Here is a 23,016-nt window from a genome sequence, read left to right as displayed (position 1 = left end):
TAACATATCACAGCAATAACTGGCAAATCTGGTGCAGTCAATGAGGAGGAGATGCACTGCAGTACTTAATGCAGCTGGTGGCCACACCAGACACTAACTGTTACTTTTGAATTTGACCCCCCCTTTTTTCAGGGACACATTATTCCATTTATGTTAGTCACATGTCTGTGGAACTTGTTCAATTTACGTCTCAATTGTTGAATCTTGTTGTTCATACAAATATTTACACATGTTAAGTTTGCTGAAAATAAACGCAGTTGACAGAGAGAGGACGTTTCTTTTTTGCTGAGTTTATATATGGTGTTATTTCATGGGGGGCTGAGGTCTAAATGCCCAACAGCACTTTCTACTCCACCCACTCCATTCAATGCAATACACTATAGGCCTATAAATTACATACTGGTTTATAGAGAACAAACTATTCTAGGTGCTGAAGTAAAAGTGGGGTTGGGATTACTCAGTAGGGTGTGCAGAATCTATATATGGTGTTATTTCATGGAGGACTGAGATATAAATACCCAGCAACACGTTCTACTCTTAGGCATTATATTGGTCCCAATGCAACACACTGTAGACCTATACATTTCATATTGGCTTATATAGAAAAAAGTATTCTATGTGCTGATGTAAAAGTGGGTCATTTGACACACCGGTGTGTCAATCTAAGTAACATAATACAAAAATTCCCATAAAAATCTATCAATTTTAACTAGATATATCAGGTTGCATGTGCTGCGTCTCAATCCACCGCTTCCGCCTATGGTGATCTACCGCATCTGCGGTGGAAGGCGGCCGAGCTACAGCGGTGTTTGTCACACCATGAGACATCCCGAAAATCGGTCTTCTCACAAAAACGTCTATTTGCTCTACGACCCCCACAAGTGTCACTGTACTCATCTGAAGTCAATAACGCTGATGTGCCAACTTCTGTTTGTAGCGACGGAACCGTTTGGGATTTTCCACTGTGGAAAGGGGAGATAATCTCTGTTTTGCTCTACAACCCCAACAAGTGTCACGGGACTCGACTGAAGTTAACTCTCAATTGAAGATTAAACTCTCCTCAACCAATAGGTTTTGTACCTGAGCCTCATTTACATTCTCTGTTTGTACCCTTTTGTTTAATTTCACCTTGTTGTCACTATCAATATAATGTATAAATGTGTCACAGACCCCTTTAAAACATAATCCATTTTGCAATGGATGTAATTGATCTCTACATGATTCTGAGTTGCATAGAATAGTAGCGGAGTCTACATCCTTTTTACAACACAATCAAAGTGATACCAAATTGCACAGATATCACATTCTAGCATTGCACGTTTACTGTTATGGAGTAGAACGTGTTGGGTATATAGACCTCAGTCCCTCATGAAATAACACCATACATAGAGATTCTACAGACACTACCCACTGGGCACAGACATCAATTCAATGTCTATTTCACATTGGTTCAATGTAATTTCATTGAAAGGACGTGGAAACAACGTTAATTCAACCAGTGTGTACCCAGTGGGATAGTGAATAATACCAACCCCACTTTTATTTTGGCACCTAGAATAGTTCTCTCTATAAGCCAATATGTAATTGATATGCCTATAGTGTATTACAGTGTATTACGTGGGGTACTTTTATTTAGGAAATGCCGTGACCCGGAACTACTTTTTTTGGTGTTGCTGACGAGACTCCGACAGCTAGCTCCTGGTTCCACGTGCAGCAGAATTTTGTAGTCGCATTGTCAGACCTATAGCACTGCAATGAAGCGTCCAGGTAAGTGTAGCTAAAGTCTTTATATTTGGCTTGAACATTGGTTTTTCTGTATTAATTACAATTAATGTAGTATTTGTTGAGGTTCAGTTGAATACATTTCCATTGCCAGTTAGACTGCCAATGCTGGCTACACAGTCATAACGTTAGCTCTCTAGCTAGCATTAGGTTGTTAGGAAGCCAACCCTGGCTAGAATTTCGTTCATGTTTTTCAGGGTTAAAGAAAGCAAGTAAACGCGTGTCTTGCTCCAAACGTTACAAAATACAGAAAAAGGTAAACATTGTGAATTGCACTCATTACTGTCACCACTCTCTTTAAGGCGACTCCTAGCTGATGTCATACATTGCTAACGTAAAAAAAAATATATACATTGTTAACGTTAGGTATCCAACGTTAACTCAGTTGGAGATAATCTGATTTTGAAACTATTGGTCGCATACAAATATTTGGTGGGTGTAGCAAAAGCTTGTAAGTTGCTTAGGAGATAGAGGCAAAGCTGCCATGTCTGTCGACGCCATCTTGTTGTATAACATGTGCATATATAATATGTATGAATGTAAGCGATTTTGTCTTGTCATGATTTCTAATCTAATTTGTTTGTTTTTAGGTCCGGGAACACAACAAAAAACTAAGAAAAGATGCAAAAAAGAAAGGAGTTGGCAAAAAAGTGAAAAAGGATATTGGAGTTCCCAACAAAGCACCATTCAAAGAGGATATTCTGAGGGAAGCAGAACAGAGGAGGTCAAAGGTGAGGCCATTAACTGTTTTGGGGATAACATCCAGGTACATGTGTGGGCTCATCGCTTCCATATTTTAGGGGGCAAAATAATTTGGTCTATCATTTTGTTTTTACCTTCTCTCCAACCCAGCTTGAAGAAGAAAAGGAGAAAAAGAAGCTTGCCAAGCAACAAGAACGGGCTCAGAAGAGGAAGAAGGAAAACGCTGCCGGCAGGGATGCAGACCCTAAAGCGAAGAAAGCTCGAAAGGTAAAGGTAATGGGTGCGTCAAAGATCATGCCCTCCGTGTAGCTTGACACTATTTTAACTCCACTTTTTAACTCCACAGGAGTTACCATCACAGGAGGACCTTGTGAAACAGATGGTGAAACAAAGTGACCCAAGGAATTCGAAGAAGCACCTTTGTTCAGAATTAAACAAGGTGAGATTATTACATCAACATGTCTCAGTTGGCATTAAGTCCCAGTTAAGGAAAGGATAGCTCTTGTCTGGCTGAGTTGCTCTGCAAGACAGAAGCTATCATGAAAACATGCCCTACCTGAGTGTCCCAATGAATCAATATTCATTAAGCTACTCTAATATTTACTCCAGGTGATCGATGCCTCTGACGTCATAGTTGAAATCCTAGATGCAAGAGATCCCCTTGGCTGCCGATGCCCACAGCTAGAGGAAGCTGTGCTGAAGAGGGAAGGAAACAAGAAGCTACTATTCCTGTTGAACAAAATAGGTAATAACCTTATGGGATAACATTCTTTCATGTCAATTATATTTTAAGTTTAACTTCAAAGAGTAGTTAAACTTTTTAATACCTTAAATTACATTTTCCATCCTTCAGATCTTGTCCCTAAAGAGAATGTGGAGAAGTGGCTACAGTGTCTTCAGCTTGAGTTCCCTGTTGTGGCGTTCAAGGCATCCACACAACTACAGGACAAAACAGTGGTATGTAAATGCTGTACCAAATATTTGAATGGGATTAATTTCACTGACTACTTGGGGGGATTCCATATTGATGACCAGCTTCAGTCACCTGCGCAGAATGTAGAATATGGGTCCTTACTGTGTAAACTATTAGAATATTGATAATTAATGCATTTACATTTTTATTTTTTTAAACAGCAAGAGAAGAAGGCCAGATTTGCAACTCTTAACGGAGTAGTAGACCAGACCAAAGGAGTGGCCTGTTATGGCAGCAGCAGTCTTCTCCAGCTCCTGGGGGACTATGCAAATGCAACAGGGAGAGAGGGCTCACTAAAAGTGGGCTTAGTCGGTAAGGAAATTACTACCCTAACCATTACTCAAACATGAACAGCATCTTTTCCATTGATTAGTATGGCTCTCAAGTGGTGTTATTAAAGAGTTGTGGATGAGAAATGATGAGGATTTATGTGAACTACTGATGTCTGTGAAGACTAATAATCCAACTCTGATCTCATACATGGCAATCAGTGCCCTGTTGGGTACCCTATGTCTGATCTCTTATTTGTGATCTTTCAGTTTATTTGATCAATTATATCATGACTGCATGCCCAAATCAGCACGTTATGTCTGCTATATCAGGACCCCTTGACAATATGATTAATCTTTAAGGGTTTATCCTGCACAGTATAATACCCGTTGTCTATGACTTCCACCTCTGATGCCCTCCTCTGTCCCCTCAGGGTTCCCAAATGTGGGGAAGAGCAGTCTGATCAACAGCCTGAAGGGCTTGAGGGCCTGTAATGCAGGAGTCCAGAGAGGGATCACCAGGTGAGCAAAGCTGAACCATTTTAATAATTCATGATAGTGATGGGGTCCGTTTTATTCGCAGATGGTGAGGAATTGTATGAAGCGTGATGAAGTTGAAGATCTGACAAAACCGTGGAGTCTATATTCAATCCAACACTGAGCTTCATACACTTCATCTGGGTCTTGCCAATTAGGGCAAAACAGTCAAACACTTGGCTATGTCTGTTTTCCTGAATTTGCTCAATGCATGACTGTCATTTGAAGCTTCCCACCTAACACACCTGATGTTTGACCCTTGCAGGTGCTTCCAAGACGTCCACATATCTAAGAATGTCAAAATGATTGACAGCCCAGGGATAGTGGCAGCCCAGTCTAACCCTAAAGCTGCCATGGCGCTGAGGAGTCTCCAGGTGGAGGATAAGCAGGAGACTGTTCTAGAGGCCGTCAGGACCCTGCTCAAACAGTGCAACAAGCAACAGGTGAGACGAGGGAGATCCCTGCTACTCACTTGGGCTCCCGAGTGGCGCAGCGGTCTAAGGCAATGCATCTCAGTGCTAGATGTGTCACTGCTGACCCTGGTTCGATCCCAGGCTGTATCACACCCGGCTGTGGGAGTCCCATAGGGCGGTGCACAATTGGCCCAGCGTCATTAGGGTTTGGCCTGGGGTGGACCGTCATTGTAAATAAGAATTTGTTCTTAACGGACTTGCCTAGTTAAATAAAACTAGTGTAAGGACATTTTCCTGCCAAGTTTAAGATCAAGCCCTAGCACTGCTGAGCATACTGATAGGTAATCATGGACTTTGTCTTTCAGGTAATGCTTCAGTACAATGTTCCAGACTTTAGAAACTCCCTGGAGTTTTTATCCTTTTTTGCCAAGAAGCGTGGATTTTTGCAGAAGGGTGGAGTCCCCAACACAGAATTGGCTGCCTCTACCTTCCTCAATGATTGGACAGGGTAAGTGTTGTCATCGTAACAATATGTTACCCATTTATATTCAGGCTAGCATGGGAAATGAGGATAATTAACGCAATTCTTGATTTTAAGTGAAGACTTCTAATCCAACTCTGATCCCACTGTTGAGTCAGACTGAGTACCTTGCCTGGAAACTAGAATGATATTTATTTTTATTTTTTATATACCAAAAAATGATATATTTTCAGTGCAAAGCTGAGTTACCACTGCAAAGCCCCTGAGAAGCCATGCCTTCCCCCATACCTCTCTGAAGACATTGTAAGAGAGATGCAGAATGGGTGGGACTTGGACAAGTTGCGGAAAGGCAACGAGGAGACTCTAAGAAGTATGTTAATTCTATTAGAGAAAATACTAAATTGTCTCATTTTACAGTAAGGCGTGTATTGTGTGATGATGACTGACCCACTCTCCTCCCAGGTGTAAAGTTCCCAAACCAGGCCAGCAGCATTGTCCTCCTGTCTAAAGGCCCCACCGCTGGAGTGCTGAGTGACGTTATTGAGGACAAACCTGCTCCAGAGCCCACTGAGGAAGATATGGAGGGTAGCTGTGAAAACCAAGAGGTATCTGAAAATCTTTAGCTTATGTTTCTAACCTGATGAATCAGATAAAAGTAGGGTCAGTCTGTGCTATCATGGAAATGAGGACAAAAATGAGTCTGATTTTAAAGTGAAGACTTCTAATCCATTACATCACTAAGTGTGCCTGTAATCAATAATCAAATGCATTTTTTGGTAAACACCTAAACCAAATGTCTTTTCAGGGCAAAGCTGAGTTACTACTGCAATATCTTCCTCTTGATTTCAGGCTGGTGGGGTTAAAGAGGTGTCTGAGGAAGTGACTGCAGAAACAGATGAACCACAAATAAAGACACCAGTCACAAGTAAATCAATATAAAAGAGAACCAGCTTCATTCCTGTTACATGCCTAGTTAATGTAGTCAGTCTGTGGAAATGAGGACAATAACGCAAGTCTGAATTTCAAGTGAAGACTTCTAATCCAACTCTGATCCACTGCTGAGCCAGGCGGAGTACCTTGCCTGGAATCTATTATGAAATTAGATAAATTTTTTTGTATTTCAGGGCAAAGCTTAATTCCTGTTACATTCCAAAACAAGTGTATTGTCAATGTCACTTAAGAAATTATTTTTCCTTTGCAGACAAACAAGCCAAGGTGAGGTTACAGGTTCCTGTCCCAGTCAACATTGACCTCTCCTCAGTCCACACAGATGACACCTATGACTTCAACACAGATTTTAAATGAACATCTGTCCTTTTTGTTTCTCAAGTCTTTTCTTCGTCACGTCACCATCTGTTCTGTAAACCTGTGATGGAAAATCTTATTTTAGTGGCTTAAATAATCCTTGGTTCCTGCCTGTGCTTGGTAAAGAGAGTCATGTCACACCCCCCCATATAAGGACCATCTGGCAGAACACGTTCTAGAAGTTAGGATAGATGTTGCCCAAACCAACCCAATGAACTATGCAACGTGTCTGTAACCAAACAGGACTGCCCCGAGAGTGCCTGACAGACGTACGATGATGCATCAAGTTTGTTAGAACCTCTCCAGTTTAATTATTGATTGGCTTATTGTCCCTGTGTAGAAATTCCATGACACTTGGTTACAGGTGACTGTTTAAGGCCTGTGTGTAACCTGTATAAGGAGTTGGTAAATGTTTTGCCTTTTGAGTAAAGGTCCATGATCTGTACATGTTCAATGTGAATTAGTGTATATAGCCTCAATAAATAAATTGATCCATAATTTGCCCCAAGTTGTGCTTTCTTTCCAAATGCGGTGTTTTAATTTGACATGGTGTTGATAACATAACCAAGACTCCAGCTAGTTGACTTGGTTTTATTAAGCTTATTTTACAAAAGGATGACACAATTTGAATATTTATATCTGCTAGAATAATCCTTTGTACAAAGCAGAGTATAAAAATGAGCAATCACCACATTCAGGAGGCGTAGAGCTTGAGAATACTTTAAAAATAAAAACCACAGAAGTTGGTCCCATGTGACTGTTGGTAGAGCATAGTGGGTTTAATACCCACGGGCAACCAGCACGTATGCACTCTAGATAAGTGTCAATGATGTAAATAAGCTATTCGACACATGGTTATCCCATATCCATTTCAGCTATTGCACATGTATTGATACCATAGTGGTTTGTGTATACCATTATATCCATCCTTTGCAAAATGCAATCGATAGTAGGCTTCAAGCTGGTTTATAACTATTTGTTGTGTAAAGTTTAGTGTTGTGGTAGTGATATACAAAAGTTAAAGTGCGAGACAACCGGCAGTAACAAACATTGATCCTTGTTCTGACAGAATAATGAATCAAAGTAAATGTCTAAGGAAAGAGGCAATCTTGGCAAATTGTTAGAGGGATAGTTCCTGAACACAGGCACATGATTATCGTCTCATGAAGCTAAGCATAGAACCATTGGTGCATCTCAACAGTCTTATGTAGCTGCATCTGCATTGATGTGAAAAAATAAGACAGAAGACCACTAGACTATTGAGATGTATCCATAACATCCTATGGAACATGCCCCTGTCTCTGCCTGAGATCTACAACACTGCTGCATGGTAAACAGACATATCACTGGAATGGGCTTGCATCACGTTAGGGTTCCTGAGAAGTCACTCTGGGAGGACAGACAGGCAGACTCATCTGGTCACATCCCTGCTTTAGTCTACTTGTCCCCTGCATGTTTCCGAACTGGATGGAATTTACGCATGGGGTCCTGAATATACCACTTGTCCCAGACTTCGGTGAATGAAGAGGTCCTGGACCATGGTTTGTAATGTCCGTTCCAATGGAGGAGTTTGGCAGCTTTCACAAACTGGGGAGAGTAGCGGTTTCCAGCACCAGTAGCCCCTGAAAATAGAGCAATACTGAGTGTTTCTATGCAAACAAAAGGGCAATGATGATACTGTAATAATAACCTTTGTTTGTACTTTATTATCCAACATTACATCACTAAGTGTGCCCGGGCTGTCTGCAGCTCATTGTTTGGGAAACATGGAGACAGACAGCAAAGCGCACCCCCCCCCCGTGAACGGTTCGTCCTTAGCAAGCTTAACTTCTCTTACGTGTGCTCTCTCTTCACTGCAAGTGCAAACACATTGGTGGGAAAACAGCTGTTGGCTCAGTGGGGAAACTCGCTACATTATATGAAGTCTATCTAATCAAATACACATTTCTCGACAGACCATAGTAACAGTTCTTACCTAGGTGTCTGACGTGCCACATGGGGTCGATGCTGGAGTGGTGTTTGTAGAAGACAATGAGCAGGGGAGGTGTGGTGATACTCTCTGCCAGGGTCTTACTGTAGAGGTCCTCTCTGACAATGGAATAAATTTAAAGCAAATGAACTCAAACTGAATGCTTTACAATCGTCTACAATCTGTGTTTTTTTGTTTGTTTTTTTATCTCTGGAGGTCTGTGGGAATTCTGCCACTGTGGCTGTGTGGCCCTCCAGCTGACTTACTGTGCGTTGAGCTCCATCCAGTGTTCCAGTTGGTTGGTGATGTTCTGACGCTTCCACTCCGTCAGGTTGGCCACGATCACTCCGGGATTAAAGGAACACGTGTTAGCCCTCATGCCCAGCTTCTTGATGGCCTCTTTTTTAAAGTCCAGGAAGCCAATGTAATTGTTCTAAAGGAATACATACTTGAGATGATTAAAATATTGCCAATATTTGATATATGACACAAAGTACAAATAAATATGCTTTCATATCATTCGTTTTAATACAAAGGCTTTAATCACTCGTTTAAAAAAAAATAAAAATAAAAAATGAGTCTACAGCTGGCGTTGTGTACCTGGTTCCCGGCCCCTCGAACGATGCCCTTTGCGGATGCAGAATCACAGTCGTCTGAGAACGCAGCTGCGTGACCTGACTTTAGGCTTGTGTCAAAAAGCTCTTGGATGTCCCCTGCAAACATATGTTTACTTTTCATTCTTTATTCTCTTTCAGTTAAGAAATAATCTTACTGTGCCAAACATTGTCATGTTCAGTTAAGAGCTACCTTGTACAATGATGTCATCATCCAAATAAATGGCCTTTTCTGCATCTGGTATGAATACCGGCATGTAAAATCTGGCAAAGGTCAACTAAAACAAAACAAACAAGTAGTATTAATATTAACAGCAGTATGTACATTGTGTCATTTTGGTGTAACTTCTATTGTAAATAAGAATAGAATAAACAGTTCTCCCGATATGGATGAAAATACCCTCAAATTGAAATAAAACTGTTTGTCACATACCATGAAATGCTTACTTACAAGCCCTTAACCAACAATAAGGTTCAAGAAAGAGTTAAGAAAATATTTACCAAATAAACTAAAGTTAAAAATAAGAATTAAATATGATAGTCTGCACTTAACCTCACAGTCATTGTATCATTTCAAATTCAAAGTGCTAGAATACAGAGCCAAAAGAAATTGTCACTGTCCCAATACTTTAGGAGCTCACTGTATTATCTATGAATATCAACATCTATAACACTGATAAAACATGTGGTCTGCCTCACCGGTTTCACAGAGTCAAGCTTCTGAGGATTTTTGGTAATCTTCCCATTGAGAAGTTGGGGCTCAAATATGATGATCTTGTACTTGACATTGTTAAGCTTAGTCTTAGTCATCCACACCCTGGGGATTGAAATGGGCATTAAAAGCGCTTACATCATTCAGCCTCAAACAAGTCTCTGCTGTGCTTTTTATTAACAGCATGGCAGAGGTAACGTGTTAATCACTCACTTGAGGTGATCCACAGTGTCATTCATGGTCACAATGTTGAACACAATGTTGGCTTTGCTGTTCTGGTAGACACTGTTCATGGCAGCCACCACAGCTCCCAGTCTCTCCTCTGCAGCAGTAATGACCACTGGGATCTTCTCCCCAGTTCTCACAAGGTCTGGTCTGAGCTCAGGAGAAAACTCAGACTCAAATGGCAGAATCATACCTGGCACTGCATCTGTAAGAAGAACATTCAGTTCAATTCACTTCAGTTTAGATCAGGGTGATCTGTAATGCAGTCAGTGGTATAAAAACCACACAATGCAGAACACTACACATTATCCATCAGCACCCTAAATGTTATTTGAGAAAACAGTGTTGAAGAATTACCCCCACTACCAGATATGGAAACATTTACCTGGATTCTCACTTCTAAGGAAGTCATTGAGATTCAGGAGATTCCGTTGCACGATGATCAGAAATGCTACTGCCAGCAGCACAAGGATGGCCACATTTACTGAAAAATACAGAGCAGGGAGAAGAAAGGATGAGAACATCTTAAGAGACAGCCCTAAGGCCAGAAGATGGCGATATTGAGTCGTTTCATCTTGCATAGCCTTTGGACAGTAAGATGAAACGACTCAATATCGCCATCTGCCGGCCTTTGGACTTACTCTTTAGATGTTCTCATCCTACTGAAGAAAAGTGTTCCCTACAGTTCAGTCACGGATCCCCTTCCTGACAACACTGAACACTAATTATAGCACCATAGAAATAAAAAATATATTTTAAGCTCCTTGAATTGTTTGCCCCCTCATGTAATTCTCACAGAAGCCACTTTATGTCACAACAAATGATTCCAACACTTTCCTTGACTGCTGTAGGATGATTTGGCGTGAAAATGAAAAGAGGGTCCTCACAAACCACATTTCTAGCCACAGGTTTTAAGAGAGTAAAATCATACCATATAAAAAAAATTACGACAGCTGTGACGGAAACAGTCATTTTCTTTACAATTTTAAAAATGCCAACAGATCATTTGTTCGTTTGACATAGTGGGATCTTTTTGTGTCTGTAAAATTAATTATGCGAGAAATGGCAGTGGAAACACCTTTTTGCGCAAATATTGATATACTGTAACAACCATCATATCAAAGTAAACTTGGAATTATGCAATGACATGGTGTGTAGTCGTCCCACTATGACTCGGGAAACCATGCAGTTTATTAGGCTACAGATGAAATAAATTATGATGAACTTCACATGGTGGTGAAAGTGCATGGTGATCTTGATGCTCCTTTTCAATAAATATTGAGAGTCATATTCTGGTGACATCATTGGTGGGAAAAAGTATTCAAACTTGAGTAAAAGTAAAGATAACTTAATAGAAAATGACTCCCAGTAAAAAAAGTCACCTAGTAAAATACTTCAGTAAAAGTCTAAAAGTATTTGGTTTTAAATATACTTAAGTGTCACAAGTAAATGGAATTGCTAAAATGTACTTAAGTATCAAATGTAAAAGTATAAACCATTTCAAATTCCTTATATTAAGCAAACCAGACGGCACAATTTTCCTATTCTTTTCTATTGACTTGGGGTGGCAGGTAGCCTAGTGGTTAGAGCGTTGGGTCTGGTTTCTGGATCGAATCCCCGAGCTCACAAGGTAAAAATAATTTGCACAAGGTAAAAATAATTTGTTCTGCCACTGAACAAGGCAGTTAACCCACTGTTCCCTGGTGGGCTGTCATTGTAAATAAGATTTTTTCTTAACTGACTTGCCTAGTTAAATAAAGGTAAAAAAATAAACATTCGGACAAAATTTACAAACGAAGCATTTGTGTTTAGTGAGTCTGCCAGATCAGAGACAGTAGGGATGACAAGAGATGTTCTCTTGATAAGTGAGTGAATTGGATCATTTCCCTGTCAAAATATAACGAGCATTTTTGGGTGTCAGGGAAACAGTATGGAGTAAAAAAGTAAATTATTTTCTTTAGGAATGTAGTGAAGTAAAAGTCAAAGTTGACAAAAATATAAATAGTAAAAGTACAGATAACCCCTCAAAAAACTACTTAAGTAGTACTTTAAAGTATTTTTACACCACTGGGTGACATGATTATCTTGAATCCAAGATGGCGTGGCAGTCAGACGTCTTTGTCCTTCGTCTTGTCGTGTCCCATGTATATATAATTTTATATATTTTTCTTCGCATATCTTTTATATATTTTTCTAAACCTCAACTTCAAAATACTCTCCTGCAAACCGCCTCACCCAATGTGGTGTGGATCTGTTTTTTCTAAAGTATTTTTATTTACCTCGGAACCAGAATCCCCCAACAGAAGCTAGCCAGCTCACTAGCTAGTAGTCAGCTAACCACTGCTAGCGGTCATCAGCTAACCTTTAGATCGGAAAGCTCTCGCCAGTTTGTACAACGCGATTCATACCATACCGGACCTATTTTCTCTCCATATCCCCAGATTCCTACCGCAAGCTCTGAACCTTTTCACCTGGATCATCGCAGCTAGCTAGCTGCAATCCGAGTGACTACTCCTGGCTAACGTCTGTCCCGAAGCAAGCTCCAATTAGCCTGGAGCTAGCCCATGCTAGGCCCATCTCCCGGCTAGCTGAAGAGGCCCATCAGCCACTCCTGGGCTACAATACCCGGACCCCTTCAACTGCCGGTACGGGGCACGGAACCCCGCTGATCCTTCACGACTAGCCAACCGACGTAATCTGCTTGAGGGAGTGGCCCCTACGTCAACTGGCCCCTACGTCGCGACGTCCCCTGAATGCTAGCCTGCTAGCTGTCTAGAGCATATCGGACTGTTAGCTAACAGGCCCATTGGCCAATTTCTCGGGCCACTATACCTATTTTGCCAATTGGCCTGGGCCCCTTTTCCTCAACGAAGCCCTGCTTATCCATCACGACTGGACTACCGACGTTATCTGCCCAAGGTTTTTTTTGCCAACAGGCCCCTCCGTCGCGACGTCCCCTGAATGCCTATCTGCTAGCCTGCTAGCTGTCTAGAGCATATTGGACTGTTAGCTGAATAGATCCATCGGCCTATTTCTTGGGCCACAATACCCATTTGGACTTGGACCCCTCTGCTACTCGGAACCCTACTAATCCATCACGACTGGTCTATAGACGTCATCGCACGCGGAGGCTAAAAGAGACTTTCCTCCGTCGCGACGTCCCTCTAAGGCCCTTCTGCTAGCTTGCTATCCCCGGCCTGCTAGCTGTCTGAATCGCCGTGTCTCCAGCCAGTCCAACCACTCACTGGACCAATATGATCACTCGGCTACGCATGCCTCTCCCTAATATCAATATGCCTTGTCCACTACTGTCCTGGTTAGTGATTGTCTTATTTCACTGTAGAGCCTCTAGCCCTGCTCAATATGCCTTAACCTACCATTTAGTTCCACCTCCCACATATGCAGTGACATCACCTGGTTTAAACGTCTCTAGAGACAATATCTCTCTCATCATTACTCAATGCCTAGGTTTGCCTCCAATGTACTCACATTCTATCATACCTGTCTGTACAGTCGTGGCCAAAAGTTTTGAGAATGACACAAATATTAATTTCCACAAAGTTTGCTGCTTCAGTGTCTTTAGATATTTTTGTCAGATGTTACAATGGAATACTGAAGTATAATTACAAGCGTTTTATAAGCGCCAAAGGCTTTTATTGACAATTACATAAAGTTGATGTAAAGAGTCAATATTTGCAGTGTTGACCCTTCTTTTTCAAGACCTCTGCAATCCGCCCTGGCATTCTTTCAATTAACTTCTGGGCCACATCCTGACTGATGACAGCCCATTCTTGCATAATCAATGCTTGAAGTTTGTCAGAATTTGTGGGTTTTTGTTTATCCACCCGCTTCTTGAGGATTGACCACAAGTTCTCAATGGGATTAAGGTCTGGAGAGTTTCCTGGCCATGGACCCAAAATATCAATGTTTTGTTCCCTGAGCCACTTAGTTATCACTTTTGCCTTATGGCAAGGTGCTCCATCATGCTGGAAAAGGCATTGTTCATCACCAAACTGTTCCTGGGTGGTTGGGAGAAGTTGCTCTCGGAGGATGTGTTGGTACCATTCTTTATTCATGGCTGTGTTCTTAGGCAAAATTGTAAGTGAGCCCACACCCTTGGCTGAGAAGCAACCCCACACATGAATGGTCTCAGGATGCTTTACTGTTGGCATGACACAGGACTGATTCTAGCGCTCAGCTTGTCTTCTCTGGACAAGCTTTTTTCCGGATGCCCCAAACAATTGGAAAGAGGATTCATCAGAGAAAATTACTTTTCCCCAATCCCTGTACCTTTCGCAGAATATGCATCTGTCCCTGATGTTTTTCCTGGAGAGAAGTGGCTTCTTTGCTGCCCTTCTTGACACCAGGCCATCCTCCAAAAGTCTTTGCCTCACTGTGCGTGCAGATGCACTCACACATGCCTGCTGCCATTCCTGAACAAGCTCTGTACTGGTGGTGCCCTGATCCCGCAGCTGAATCAACTTTAGGAGACGGTCCTGGTGCTTGCTGGACTTTCTTGGGCGCCCTGAAGCCTTCTTCACAAAATTTGAACCGCTCTCCTTGAAGTTCTTGATGATCTGATATATGGTTGATTTAGGTGCAATCTTACTGGCAGCAATATCCTTGCCTTTGAAGCCCTTTTTGTGCAAAGCAATGATGACGGCATGCGTTTCCTTGCAGGTAATCATGGTTGACAGAGGAAGAACAATGATTCCAAGCATCACCCTCTTTTTGAAGCTTCCAGTCTGTTATTCAAACTCAATCAGCATGACAGAGTGATCTCCAGCCTTGTCCTCGTCAACACTCACACCTGTGTTAACGAGAGAATAACTGACATGTCAGCTGGTCCTTTTGTGACAGGGCTGAAATGCAAATGAACTGAATCCCCAAAAAACATTTCCACTGCATGGCAAAGAGGGACTTTGCAATTAATTGCAATTCATCTGATCACTCTTCATAACATTCTGGAGTATATGCAAATTGCCATCATACAAACCGAGGCAGCAGACTTTGAAAATTAATATTTGTGTCATTCTCAAAACTTTTGCCCACGACTGTACATATGCCTTGAATCTATTCTATCGCGGCCAGAAACCTGCTCCTTTTACTCTCTGTTCCGAACGTACTAGACGACCAGTTCTAATAGCCTTTATCCGTACCCTTATCCTACTCTGTTCTTCTGGTGATGTAGAGGTTAATCTAGGCCCTGCAGTGCCTAGCTCCACTCCTACTCCTCAGGTGATCTCATTTGTTTACTTCTGTAACCGTAAAGACCTTGTTTTCATGCATGTTAACATTAGAAGCCTCCTCCCTAAGTTTTTTTAATTCACTGCTTTCGCACACTCTGCCAACCCGGATGTCCTAGCCGTGTCTGAATCCTGGCTTAGGAAGACCACCAGCAACCCTGAAATTTCCATCCCTAACTAACATTTTCCGACAAGATAGAACTGCCAAAGGGGGTGGTGTTGCAATCTACTGCAGAGATAGCCTGCAGAGATCTGTCTTACTATCCAGGTCTGTACAGAAACAATTCGAGCTTCTACTTTTAAAAATCCACCTTTCAAGAAACATGTCTTTCACCATTGCCTCTTGCTATAGACCAACCTCTGCCCCCAGCTGTGCCCTGGACACCATATGTGAATTGATTGCCCCCCATCTATCTTCAGAGCTCGTACTGTTAGGTGACCTAAACTGAGACATGCTTAACACCCCGTCCATCCTACAATCTAAGCTTGATGCCCTCAAACACAAATTATCAATGAACCCACCAGGTACAACCCTAAATCCATAAATACGGGCACCCTCATAGATATCATCCTAACCAACTTGCCCTCCAAATACACTTCTGCTGTTTTCAACCAAGATCTCAGCGATAACTGCCTCATTGCCTGCTTCCGTAATGGGTCTGCAGTCAAACGACCACCTCTCATCACTGTCAAACGCTCCTTAAAACACTTCAGCGAGCAGGCCTTTCTAATCGACCTGGCCCGGGTTTCCTGGAAGGATATTGACCTCATCCCGTCAGTAGAGGATGCCTGGTTATTCTTTAAAAGTGCATTCCTCACCATCTTAAATAAGCATGCCCCATTCAAAAAATGTAGAACCAGGAACAGATATAGCCCTTGGTTCTCTCCAGACCTGACTGCCCTTGACCAGCACAAAAACATCCTGTGGCATTCTGCATTAGCATTGAATAGCCCCGTGTGGGTTCGATTCCCACGGGGGACCAGTACAGGAAAAAAAAAAAATGTATTAAAACTTATGAAATGTATGCCTTCACTACTGTAAGTCGCTCTGGATAAGAGTGTCTGCTAAATGACTAAAATGTAAATGTAATATGCAACTTTCAGGGAAGTTAGGAACCAATATACAAAGGCAGTTAGGAAAGCTAAGGCTAGCTTTTTCAAGCATAAATTTGCATCCTGTAGCACAAACTCAAAAAAGTTCTGGGACACTGTAAAGTCCATGGAGGATAAGAGCACCGCCTCCCAGCTGCCCAATGCACTGAGGCTAGGAAACACTGTCACCACTGATAAATCCATTATAATTGAGAATTTCAATAAGCATTTTTCTACGGCTGGCCATGCTTTCCACCTGGCTACCCCTACCCCAGTCAACAGCCCTGCACCCCCCACAGCAACTCGCCCAAGCCTCCCCCATTTCTCCTTCACCCAAATCCAGATAGCTGATGTTCTGAAAGAGATGCAAAATCTGGACCCCTACAAATCAGACGGGCTAGACAATCTGGACCCTCTCTTTCTAAAATGATCTTCCGAAATTGTTGCAACCCCTATTACTAGCCTGTTCAACCTTTCTTTCATATCGTCTGACATCCCCAAAGATTGGAAAGCTGCCGCGGTCATCCCCTCTCTTCAAAAGGGGAGACACTCTAGCCCCAAACTGCTACAGACCTGTATCTATCCTACCCTGCCTTTCTAAGGTCTTCGAAAGCCAAGTTAACAAACAGATTTATGACCATTTCGAATCCCACCGTACCTTCTCCGCTATGCAGTCTGGTTTCAGAACTGGTCATGGGTGCAGCTCAGCCACGCTCAAGGTCCTAAACGATATCATAACCGCCATTGATAAGAGACATTACTGTGCAGCCGTATTCATAGACCTGGCCAAGGCTTTCGACTCTGTCAATCACCACATTCTTATCGGCAGACTTGACAGCCTTGGTTTCTCAAATGATTGCCACGCCTGGTTCACCAACTACTTCTCTGATAGAGTTCAGTGTGTCAAATCGGAGGGCCTGTTGTCCGGACCTCTGTGGGGGTCTCTATGGGAGTGCCACAGGGTTCAATTCTCGGGCCGACTCGCTTCTCTGTATACATCAATGATGTTGCTCTTGCTGCTGGTGATTCTCTGATCTACCTCTACGCAGACGACACCATTCTGTATACCTCTGGCCCTTTTTTGGAGACTGTGTTAACCAGGTATGCTAGTTGAGAACAAGTTCTCATTTACAACTGCGACCTGGCCAAGATAAAGCAAAGCAGTTCGACACATACAACAACACAGAGTTACACATGGAATAAACAAACATAGTCAATAATACAGTAGAAAAAGTCTATATACAGTGTGTGCAAATGAGGTAGGATAAGGGAGGTAAGGCAATAAATAGGCCATGGTGGCGAAGTAATTACAATATAGCAATCAAACACTGGAATGGTAGATGTGCAGAAGATGAATGTGCAAGTATAGATACTGGGGTGCAAAGGAGCCAAATAAATAAATACAGTATGGGGAAGTGGTAGTTGGATGGGCTATTTACACATGGGCTATGTACAGGTGCAGTGATCTGTGAGCTGCTCGGACAGCTGGTGCTTAAAGCTAGTGAGGGAGATATGAGTCTCCAGCTTCAGTGATTTTTGCAGTTCGTTCCAGCCATTGGCAGCAGAGAACTGGAAGGAAAGGCGGCCAAAAGGAAGAATTGGCTTTGGGGGTAACCAGTGAGATATACCTGCTGGAGCGCGTGCTACGGGTGGGTCCTGCTATGGTGACCAGTGAGCTGAGATTTGGTGACAAAACGGATGGCACTATGATAGACTGCATCCAATTTGTTGAGTAGAGTGTTGGAGGCTATTTTGGAAATGACATCGCCGAAGTCGAGGATCGGTAGGATGGTCAGTTTTACGAGGTTATGTTTGGCAGCATTAGTGAAGGATGCATTGTTGCGAAATAGGAAGCCAATTCTAGATTTCATTTTGGACTGGAGATGCTTAATGTGAGTCTGGAAGGAGAGTTTACAGTCTAAACAGACACCTAGGTATTTGTAGTTGTCCACATATTCTAAGTCAGAACCGTCCAGAGTAGTGATGCTGGACAGGCGGGCAGGGATCGGTTGAAGAGCATGCATTTAGTTTTACTTGCATTTAAGAGCAGTTGGAGGCCACGGAAGGAGAGTTATATGGCATTGAAGCTCGTCTGGAGGTTAGTTAAATAAAGGTGAAATAAATAAAAAACAAGACGCTTGACTGCCGTTTGACAAATACAAATATTCTCTCTCTTATCCATAATAATCTCATCATGTATACTAGTTTACCCGTACAGCATACCTGCACTGTATCTGAGAGCTGTTGGCTAGAGCGCATGTACCAAGACCAAAGTAGGTACAATTCCTATTTAATGCAACAGTTTGTGACAAGTTCTCCGCACCATGCGCTCTCACCACTGGTGTCCCCCAGGGCTCTGTTCTAGGCCCTCTCCTATTCTCGCTATACACCAAGTCACTTGGCTCTGTCATATCCTCACATGGTCTCTCCTATCATTGCTATGCAGACGACACACAATTAATCTTCTCCTTTCCCCCTTCTGATAACCAGGCGGCGAATTGCATCTCTGCATGTCTGTCAGACATATCAGTGTGGATGACGGATCACCAGCTCAAGCTGAACCTCGGCAAGACGGAGCTGCTCTTCCTCCCGGGGAAGGACTGCCCGTTCCATGATCTCGCCATCACGGTTGACAACTCCCTTGTGTCCTCCTCCCAGAGTGCTAAGAACCTTGGCGTGATCCTGGACAACACCCTGTCGTTCTCCACTAACATCAAGGCGGTGACCCGATCCTGTAGGTTCATGCTCTACAACATTCGCAGAGTACGACCCTGCCTCACACAGGAAGCGGCGCAGGTCCTAATCCAGGCACTTGTCATCTCCCGTCTGGATTACTGCAACTCGCTGTTGGCTGGGCTCCCTGCCTGTGCCATTAAACCCCTACAACTCATCCAGAACGCCGCAGCCCGTCTGGTGTTCAACCTTCCCAAGTTCTCTCACGTCACCCCGCTCCTCCGCTCTCTCCACTGGCTTCCAGTTGAAGCTCGCATCCGCTACAAGACCATGGTGATTGCCTACGGAGCTGTGAAGGGAACGGCACCTCCATACCTTCAGGCTCTGATCAGGCCCTACACCCAAACAAGGGCACTGCGTTCATCCACCTCTGGCCTGCTGGCCCCCCTACCTCTGAGGAAGCACAGTTCCCGCTCAGCCCAGTCAAAACTGTTCGCTGCTCTGGCACCCCAATGGTGGAACAAGCTCCCTCACGACGCCAGGACAGCGGAGTCAATCACCACCTTCCGGAGACACCTGAAACCCCACCTCTTTAAGGAATACCTAGGATAGGATAAAGTAATCCTTCTAACCCCCCCCTTAAAAGATTTAGATGCACTATTGTAAAGTGGTTGTTCCACTGGATATCATAAGGTGAATGCACCATTTTGTAAGTCGCTCTGGATAAGAGCGTCTGCTAAATGACTTAAATGTAATGTAAATGTAAAGTTGAAAATGCGATGAGAAGTGTTTTGTTTTATTTTTTACTCCCCATTTTCTCCCGAATTTTTCCATATCCAATTGGTAGTTACAGTCTTGTCTCATCGCTGCAACTCCCTTACGGACTCGGGAGAGGCGAAAGTCCAGAGCTGTGAGTCCTCCGAAAAACAACCTGCCAAGCCGCACTGCTTCTTGACACAATGCACACTTAACCCGGAAGCCAGCCGCACCAATGTGTTGGAGGAAACACCATACACCTGGCGACCACGTCTGCGTGCATGTGCCCGGCAACACGATGGGACAAGGACATCCCTGCCGGCCAAACCCTCCCCTAACCCGGAAGACGCTGGGCCAATTGTGCGTCTCCTCACGGGTCTCCCAGTCGCGGCCAGCTGCCCGGTATCAAACCAGGATCTGTAGTAACACAGCTAGCACTGCATGCAGTGCCTTAAACTGCTGTGCCACTCGAGAGGCCCTCGGTACATGAAAACGTAAGCGAAAAAATACATGTGGACTACGTCATCCCACACTGATTTTATCTGCAACAAGTCAGTTCGGTGGAAACACCTTGGTGGGATAATGTGCATATTCTCTTTATGCAGATTTTGGAATATTCACATGAACATTTGTCACCAATTGGAAGGAAACCTAGTTACTGTGAGGATATTAATAGTGAGATGTGCAATGCCATTTTGTTTCAATATTTGATTTATTTACTTGGGAAAAACATCCCTTTTCTAAAAATGACATTTAATTAAATAACTAAAATAGTGTAAACTCCAGCCACTTATTTCCCTTCATAGTTTATTTGCCTAAGCATGATCATCATACACACACCAAATTTTACCAAACATGGCTTTTTTTTCTTCTTCAGTAAATGGACATTTTTCTTGTGTGTGTGTGTGGGGGGCTAGTTACCCCACATTGTTGCAAATGTATGTAATGTAACAACACTGACCTCTCCGTAATGACATCGCGTCGTCATCTGCTGCTCTCCTTGTTAGCCTGCACAGAAAGTAAACGAAGTAATGAAGCAGAATATGTAATAATGATCCCTACAGAAAACGAAGTATTTTGATTTATAACGGATAATTGACCACCGTCTCACAAATAAGCACATGCACAAATGGGATGGATCCGCTATGAATAAACCAAGTCAAATTCGTTTTAAAATAATATATAAACACATGCCTCCTACTCACAGACATAAAAAAAAATTACCATCAAAAGCCAAAGTGCCAACTCAACATCAACAAGTCTGTCGCCCGTTAATGGTTGTCACTAGTTAATGCAGCCACAAAGTCGTAAACCCCGCCTATTTCTACAATTTCTCTTCTTAAAATATTTTAAACCTAGCCCAAACCTTAACCACACTGCTAACCTTATGCCTAACCCTAACCACAAATGAAGACCAAAAAGCTCATTTTAGTTTTTATGAATTTTTAAAGGCAATTTTGACTTTGTAGCTGTGCTATCTAGTGAAAAACTCCGTTCCCTTGAATGGCCGGTAAAGATAGTTGCCTACGTATTTGCCTGTATTTAAATCGCGAAGTCTAACGTAGAATAATGATACATTCCAAAGGAGTTAAACTGTCACAACATCAGTTTAACGGTGAATTTGATCAGTATTTAGATATTTGTATGTCGTATATGAAGTGGGATTGCTTGATAAACGGACGAGAAGCACAGTTTGAAGCTTCACAAGCATCGCGCATCAATCAGGGGAGAACGACTGCCCCCCTCATTAAAGGCAACGGCATTACTGCAGGGTACTACATTGTTCGCAGAAAAGAGTATCCCCGGTTATAGTGAATGGACAAATGTCGATCTTCGTATTTTTTTTTTTTAAACAAACATGGTACCAATAATTGCTTCTAATAAACCAGATGTATGTCTTTGAACCGATTATTTTAAAATCCACACGTTCTGCTCGCTTGAGTTAGAATATCTCTTTAGAGTTTAATATATTTTTCGTGTCTATTTACCACGACAAACCATTGCCGGCGCTAAGACCACACTCAACAAGCTGTTTACGGGCCATAAGCAAACAAGAAAATGCACCTAGTGGCCGGTGATTTTAATACAGGGACTCTAACCCCATTCGATGCTTTGAACGGATGTGGGTGGAGCTATGTCTACATATGGGTGCTAATTTAAAAAATATCTGACAAAAGCTCTGATGAAAGCCTTGAGGCCGATATATCAAGCTTAATAAAGAGCAGTGATACTAGCAAAAACATATATATATATAAAAAAAATGCTTAATTAAGAGCAGTGATACTAGCAAGAGTACTGTGCAGGTTTCTTATTTTTTCTTATCTAATGCAGGGAAACAGACATCGTTTTAACTCATTTCTACCAGCATGTCACATGTGCAACAAGGAGACAAAACTCTAAATCACCTTTACTCCACACACAGGAACGCATAAAAAGCTCTCCCTCACCCTCAATTTGGCAAATCTGACCATAACTCTATCCTGATTCCTGCTTACAAGTAAAAACTCAAAAAGGAAGTACTGTAGTACCAGTGACTCGCTTAATAAGGAAGTGGTCTGGTGAAGCGATTGCTAAGCTACAGGACTGTTTTGCTAGCACAGACTGGAATATGTTCCGGGATTCATCCGATGGCATTGAGGAGTTTACCACATCAGTCACATCAGCTTCATTAATAAGTGCATCAACGATGTTGTCCCCACAGTGACCGTACATATCCCAACCAGAAGCCATGGATTACAGGCAACATCCGCACTGAGCTAAAGGCTAGAGCTGCTGCTTTTCAGGAGCGGGACACTAATCCGGATGCTTATACAGAAATCCTGCTACGACCTCCGACGGGCCATCAAACAGGCAAAGCATCAATAGAGGATTAAGTTCGAATCCTAACACGCTGGCTCTGACGCTCGTCGGATGTGGCAGGACTTGAAAACTATCACAGATTACAAAGCGAAACCCAGTCACCAGCTGCACACTGACAGGAGCCTACCAGACAAGCTAAATGCCTTCAGTGCTCACTTCGAGGCAAGCAACACTGAACAATGCATGAGAGCCCCAGCTGTTTTGGTTGACTGTGTGATCATGCTGTCCATAGCCGATGTGAGTAAGACTTTTAAACAGGTTAAAATTCACAAGGCCACAGGGCCAGATGGATTACCAGAACACGTACTCAGAGCATGCGCTGACCAGCTGCCAAGTGTCTTCACTGACATTTTCAACCTCTCCCTGACCCAGTCTGTATCCACCACGCTGACCCAATCCACCACGTTG

General features: G+C 42.8%; 2 protein-coding genes and 4 non-coding genes across 8 annotated transcripts; 5 read left to right on the top strand and 1 right to left on the bottom strand.

Annotated features, from left to right (window-relative positions):
• Positions 1–1,630: 1,630 nt before the first annotated feature.
• On the top strand, positions 1,631–6,960 carry gnl3 (G protein nucleolar 3). The gene is made up of 15 exons (XM_014166743.2): positions 1,631–1,767; positions 1,980–2,038; positions 2,373–2,513; positions 2,635–2,751; positions 2,831–2,923; positions 3,094–3,229; positions 3,338–3,441; positions 3,619–3,769; positions 4,161–4,248; positions 4,529–4,706; positions 5,042–5,184; positions 5,391–5,527; positions 5,620–5,762; positions 6,007–6,082; positions 6,359–6,960. The coding sequence occupies exons 1-15, from the start codon at positions 1,755–1,757 to the stop codon at positions 6,460–6,462; spliced, it is 1,683 nt and encodes a 560-aa protein (XP_014022218.1). The 5' UTR covers positions 1,631–1,754; the 3' UTR covers positions 6,463–6,960.
• On the top strand, positions 3,868–3,942 carry LOC123729743 (small nucleolar RNA SNORD19). The gene has a single exon (XR_006761450.1). It is a non-coding gene; the product is annotated as a small nucleolar RNA SNORD19 (small nucleolar RNA).
• On the top strand, positions 4,322–4,397 carry LOC123729746 (small nucleolar RNA SNORD69). Its single transcript, XR_006761453.1, has one exon. It is a non-coding gene; the product is annotated as a small nucleolar RNA SNORD69 (small nucleolar RNA).
• Positions 5,237–5,311, top strand: LOC123729744 (small nucleolar RNA SNORD19). The gene has a single exon (XR_006761451.1). It is a non-coding gene; the product is annotated as a small nucleolar RNA SNORD19 (small nucleolar RNA).
• On the top strand, positions 6,147–6,222 carry LOC123729745 (small nucleolar RNA SNORD19). The gene has a single exon (XR_006761452.1). It is a non-coding gene; the product is annotated as a small nucleolar RNA SNORD19 (small nucleolar RNA).
• A 79-nt stretch (positions 6,961–7,039) lies between the features above and the next one.
• Positions 7,040–21,227, bottom strand: glt8d1 (glycosyltransferase 8 domain containing 1). 3 transcript variants are annotated; one of them, XM_014166745.2, is made up of 10 exons: positions 20,974–21,227; positions 20,711–20,757; positions 10,368–10,466; positions 9,971–10,187; positions 9,745–9,862; positions 9,239–9,323; positions 9,032–9,144; positions 8,698–8,864; positions 8,438–8,550; positions 7,040–8,084 (listed from the first exon to the last, which is right to left on the bottom strand). In XM_014166745.2, exons 2-10 carry the CDS (start codon positions 20,724–20,726, stop codon positions 7,900–7,902), a joined length of 1,113 nt encoding a protein of 370 aa, XP_014022220.1. In that variant the 5' UTR covers positions 20,727–20,757; positions 20,974–21,227; the 3' UTR covers positions 7,040–7,899. The 3 variants fall into 3 exon arrangements, with proteins under 3 accessions (XP_014022220.1, XP_014022222.1, XP_014022219.1); XM_014166747.2 differs by having other exon boundaries at positions 20,955–21,042; XM_014166744.2 differs by lacking the exon at positions 20,974–21,227 and adding an exon at positions 20,944–20,964.
• Between the last annotated feature and the right edge of the window lie 1,789 nt (positions 21,228–23,016).

This window comes from Salmo salar, chromosome ssa22 (assembly GCF_905237065.1).
Source record: "Salmo salar chromosome ssa22, Ssal_v3.1, whole genome shotgun sequence".
NCBI classification, from domain to species: Eukaryota; Metazoa; Chordata; class Actinopteri; order Salmoniformes; family Salmonidae; genus Salmo; species Salmo salar.
This window is presented reverse-complemented; position numbering and strand designations above follow the sequence as displayed.

What these genes read in the sequence shown, in the direction of transcription:
- gnl3 (XM_014166743.2), top strand. An exon ending in GTTACAAAATACAGAAAAAG is followed by an intron (nt 2,039 to 2,372) that starts GTAAACATTGTG and finishes GTTTGTTTTTAG; the next exon opens with GTCCGGGAACACAACAAAAA. An exon ending in AAGCGAAGAAAGCTCGAAAG is followed by an intron (nt 2,752 to 2,830) that starts GTAAAGGTAATG and finishes TTAACTCCACAG; the next exon opens with GAGTTACCATCACAGGAGGA.
- glt8d1 (XM_014166744.2), bottom strand. An exon ending in GACACTGTGGATCACCTCAA is followed by an intron (nt 9,863 to 9,970) that starts GTGAGTGATTAA and finishes TTCAATCCCCAG; the next exon opens with GGTGTGGATGACTAAGACTA. An exon ending in TGGATGGAGCTCAACGCACA is followed by an intron (nt 8,551 to 8,697) that starts GTAAGTCAGCTG and finishes TTCCATTGTCAG; the next exon opens with AGAGGACCTCTACAGTAAGA.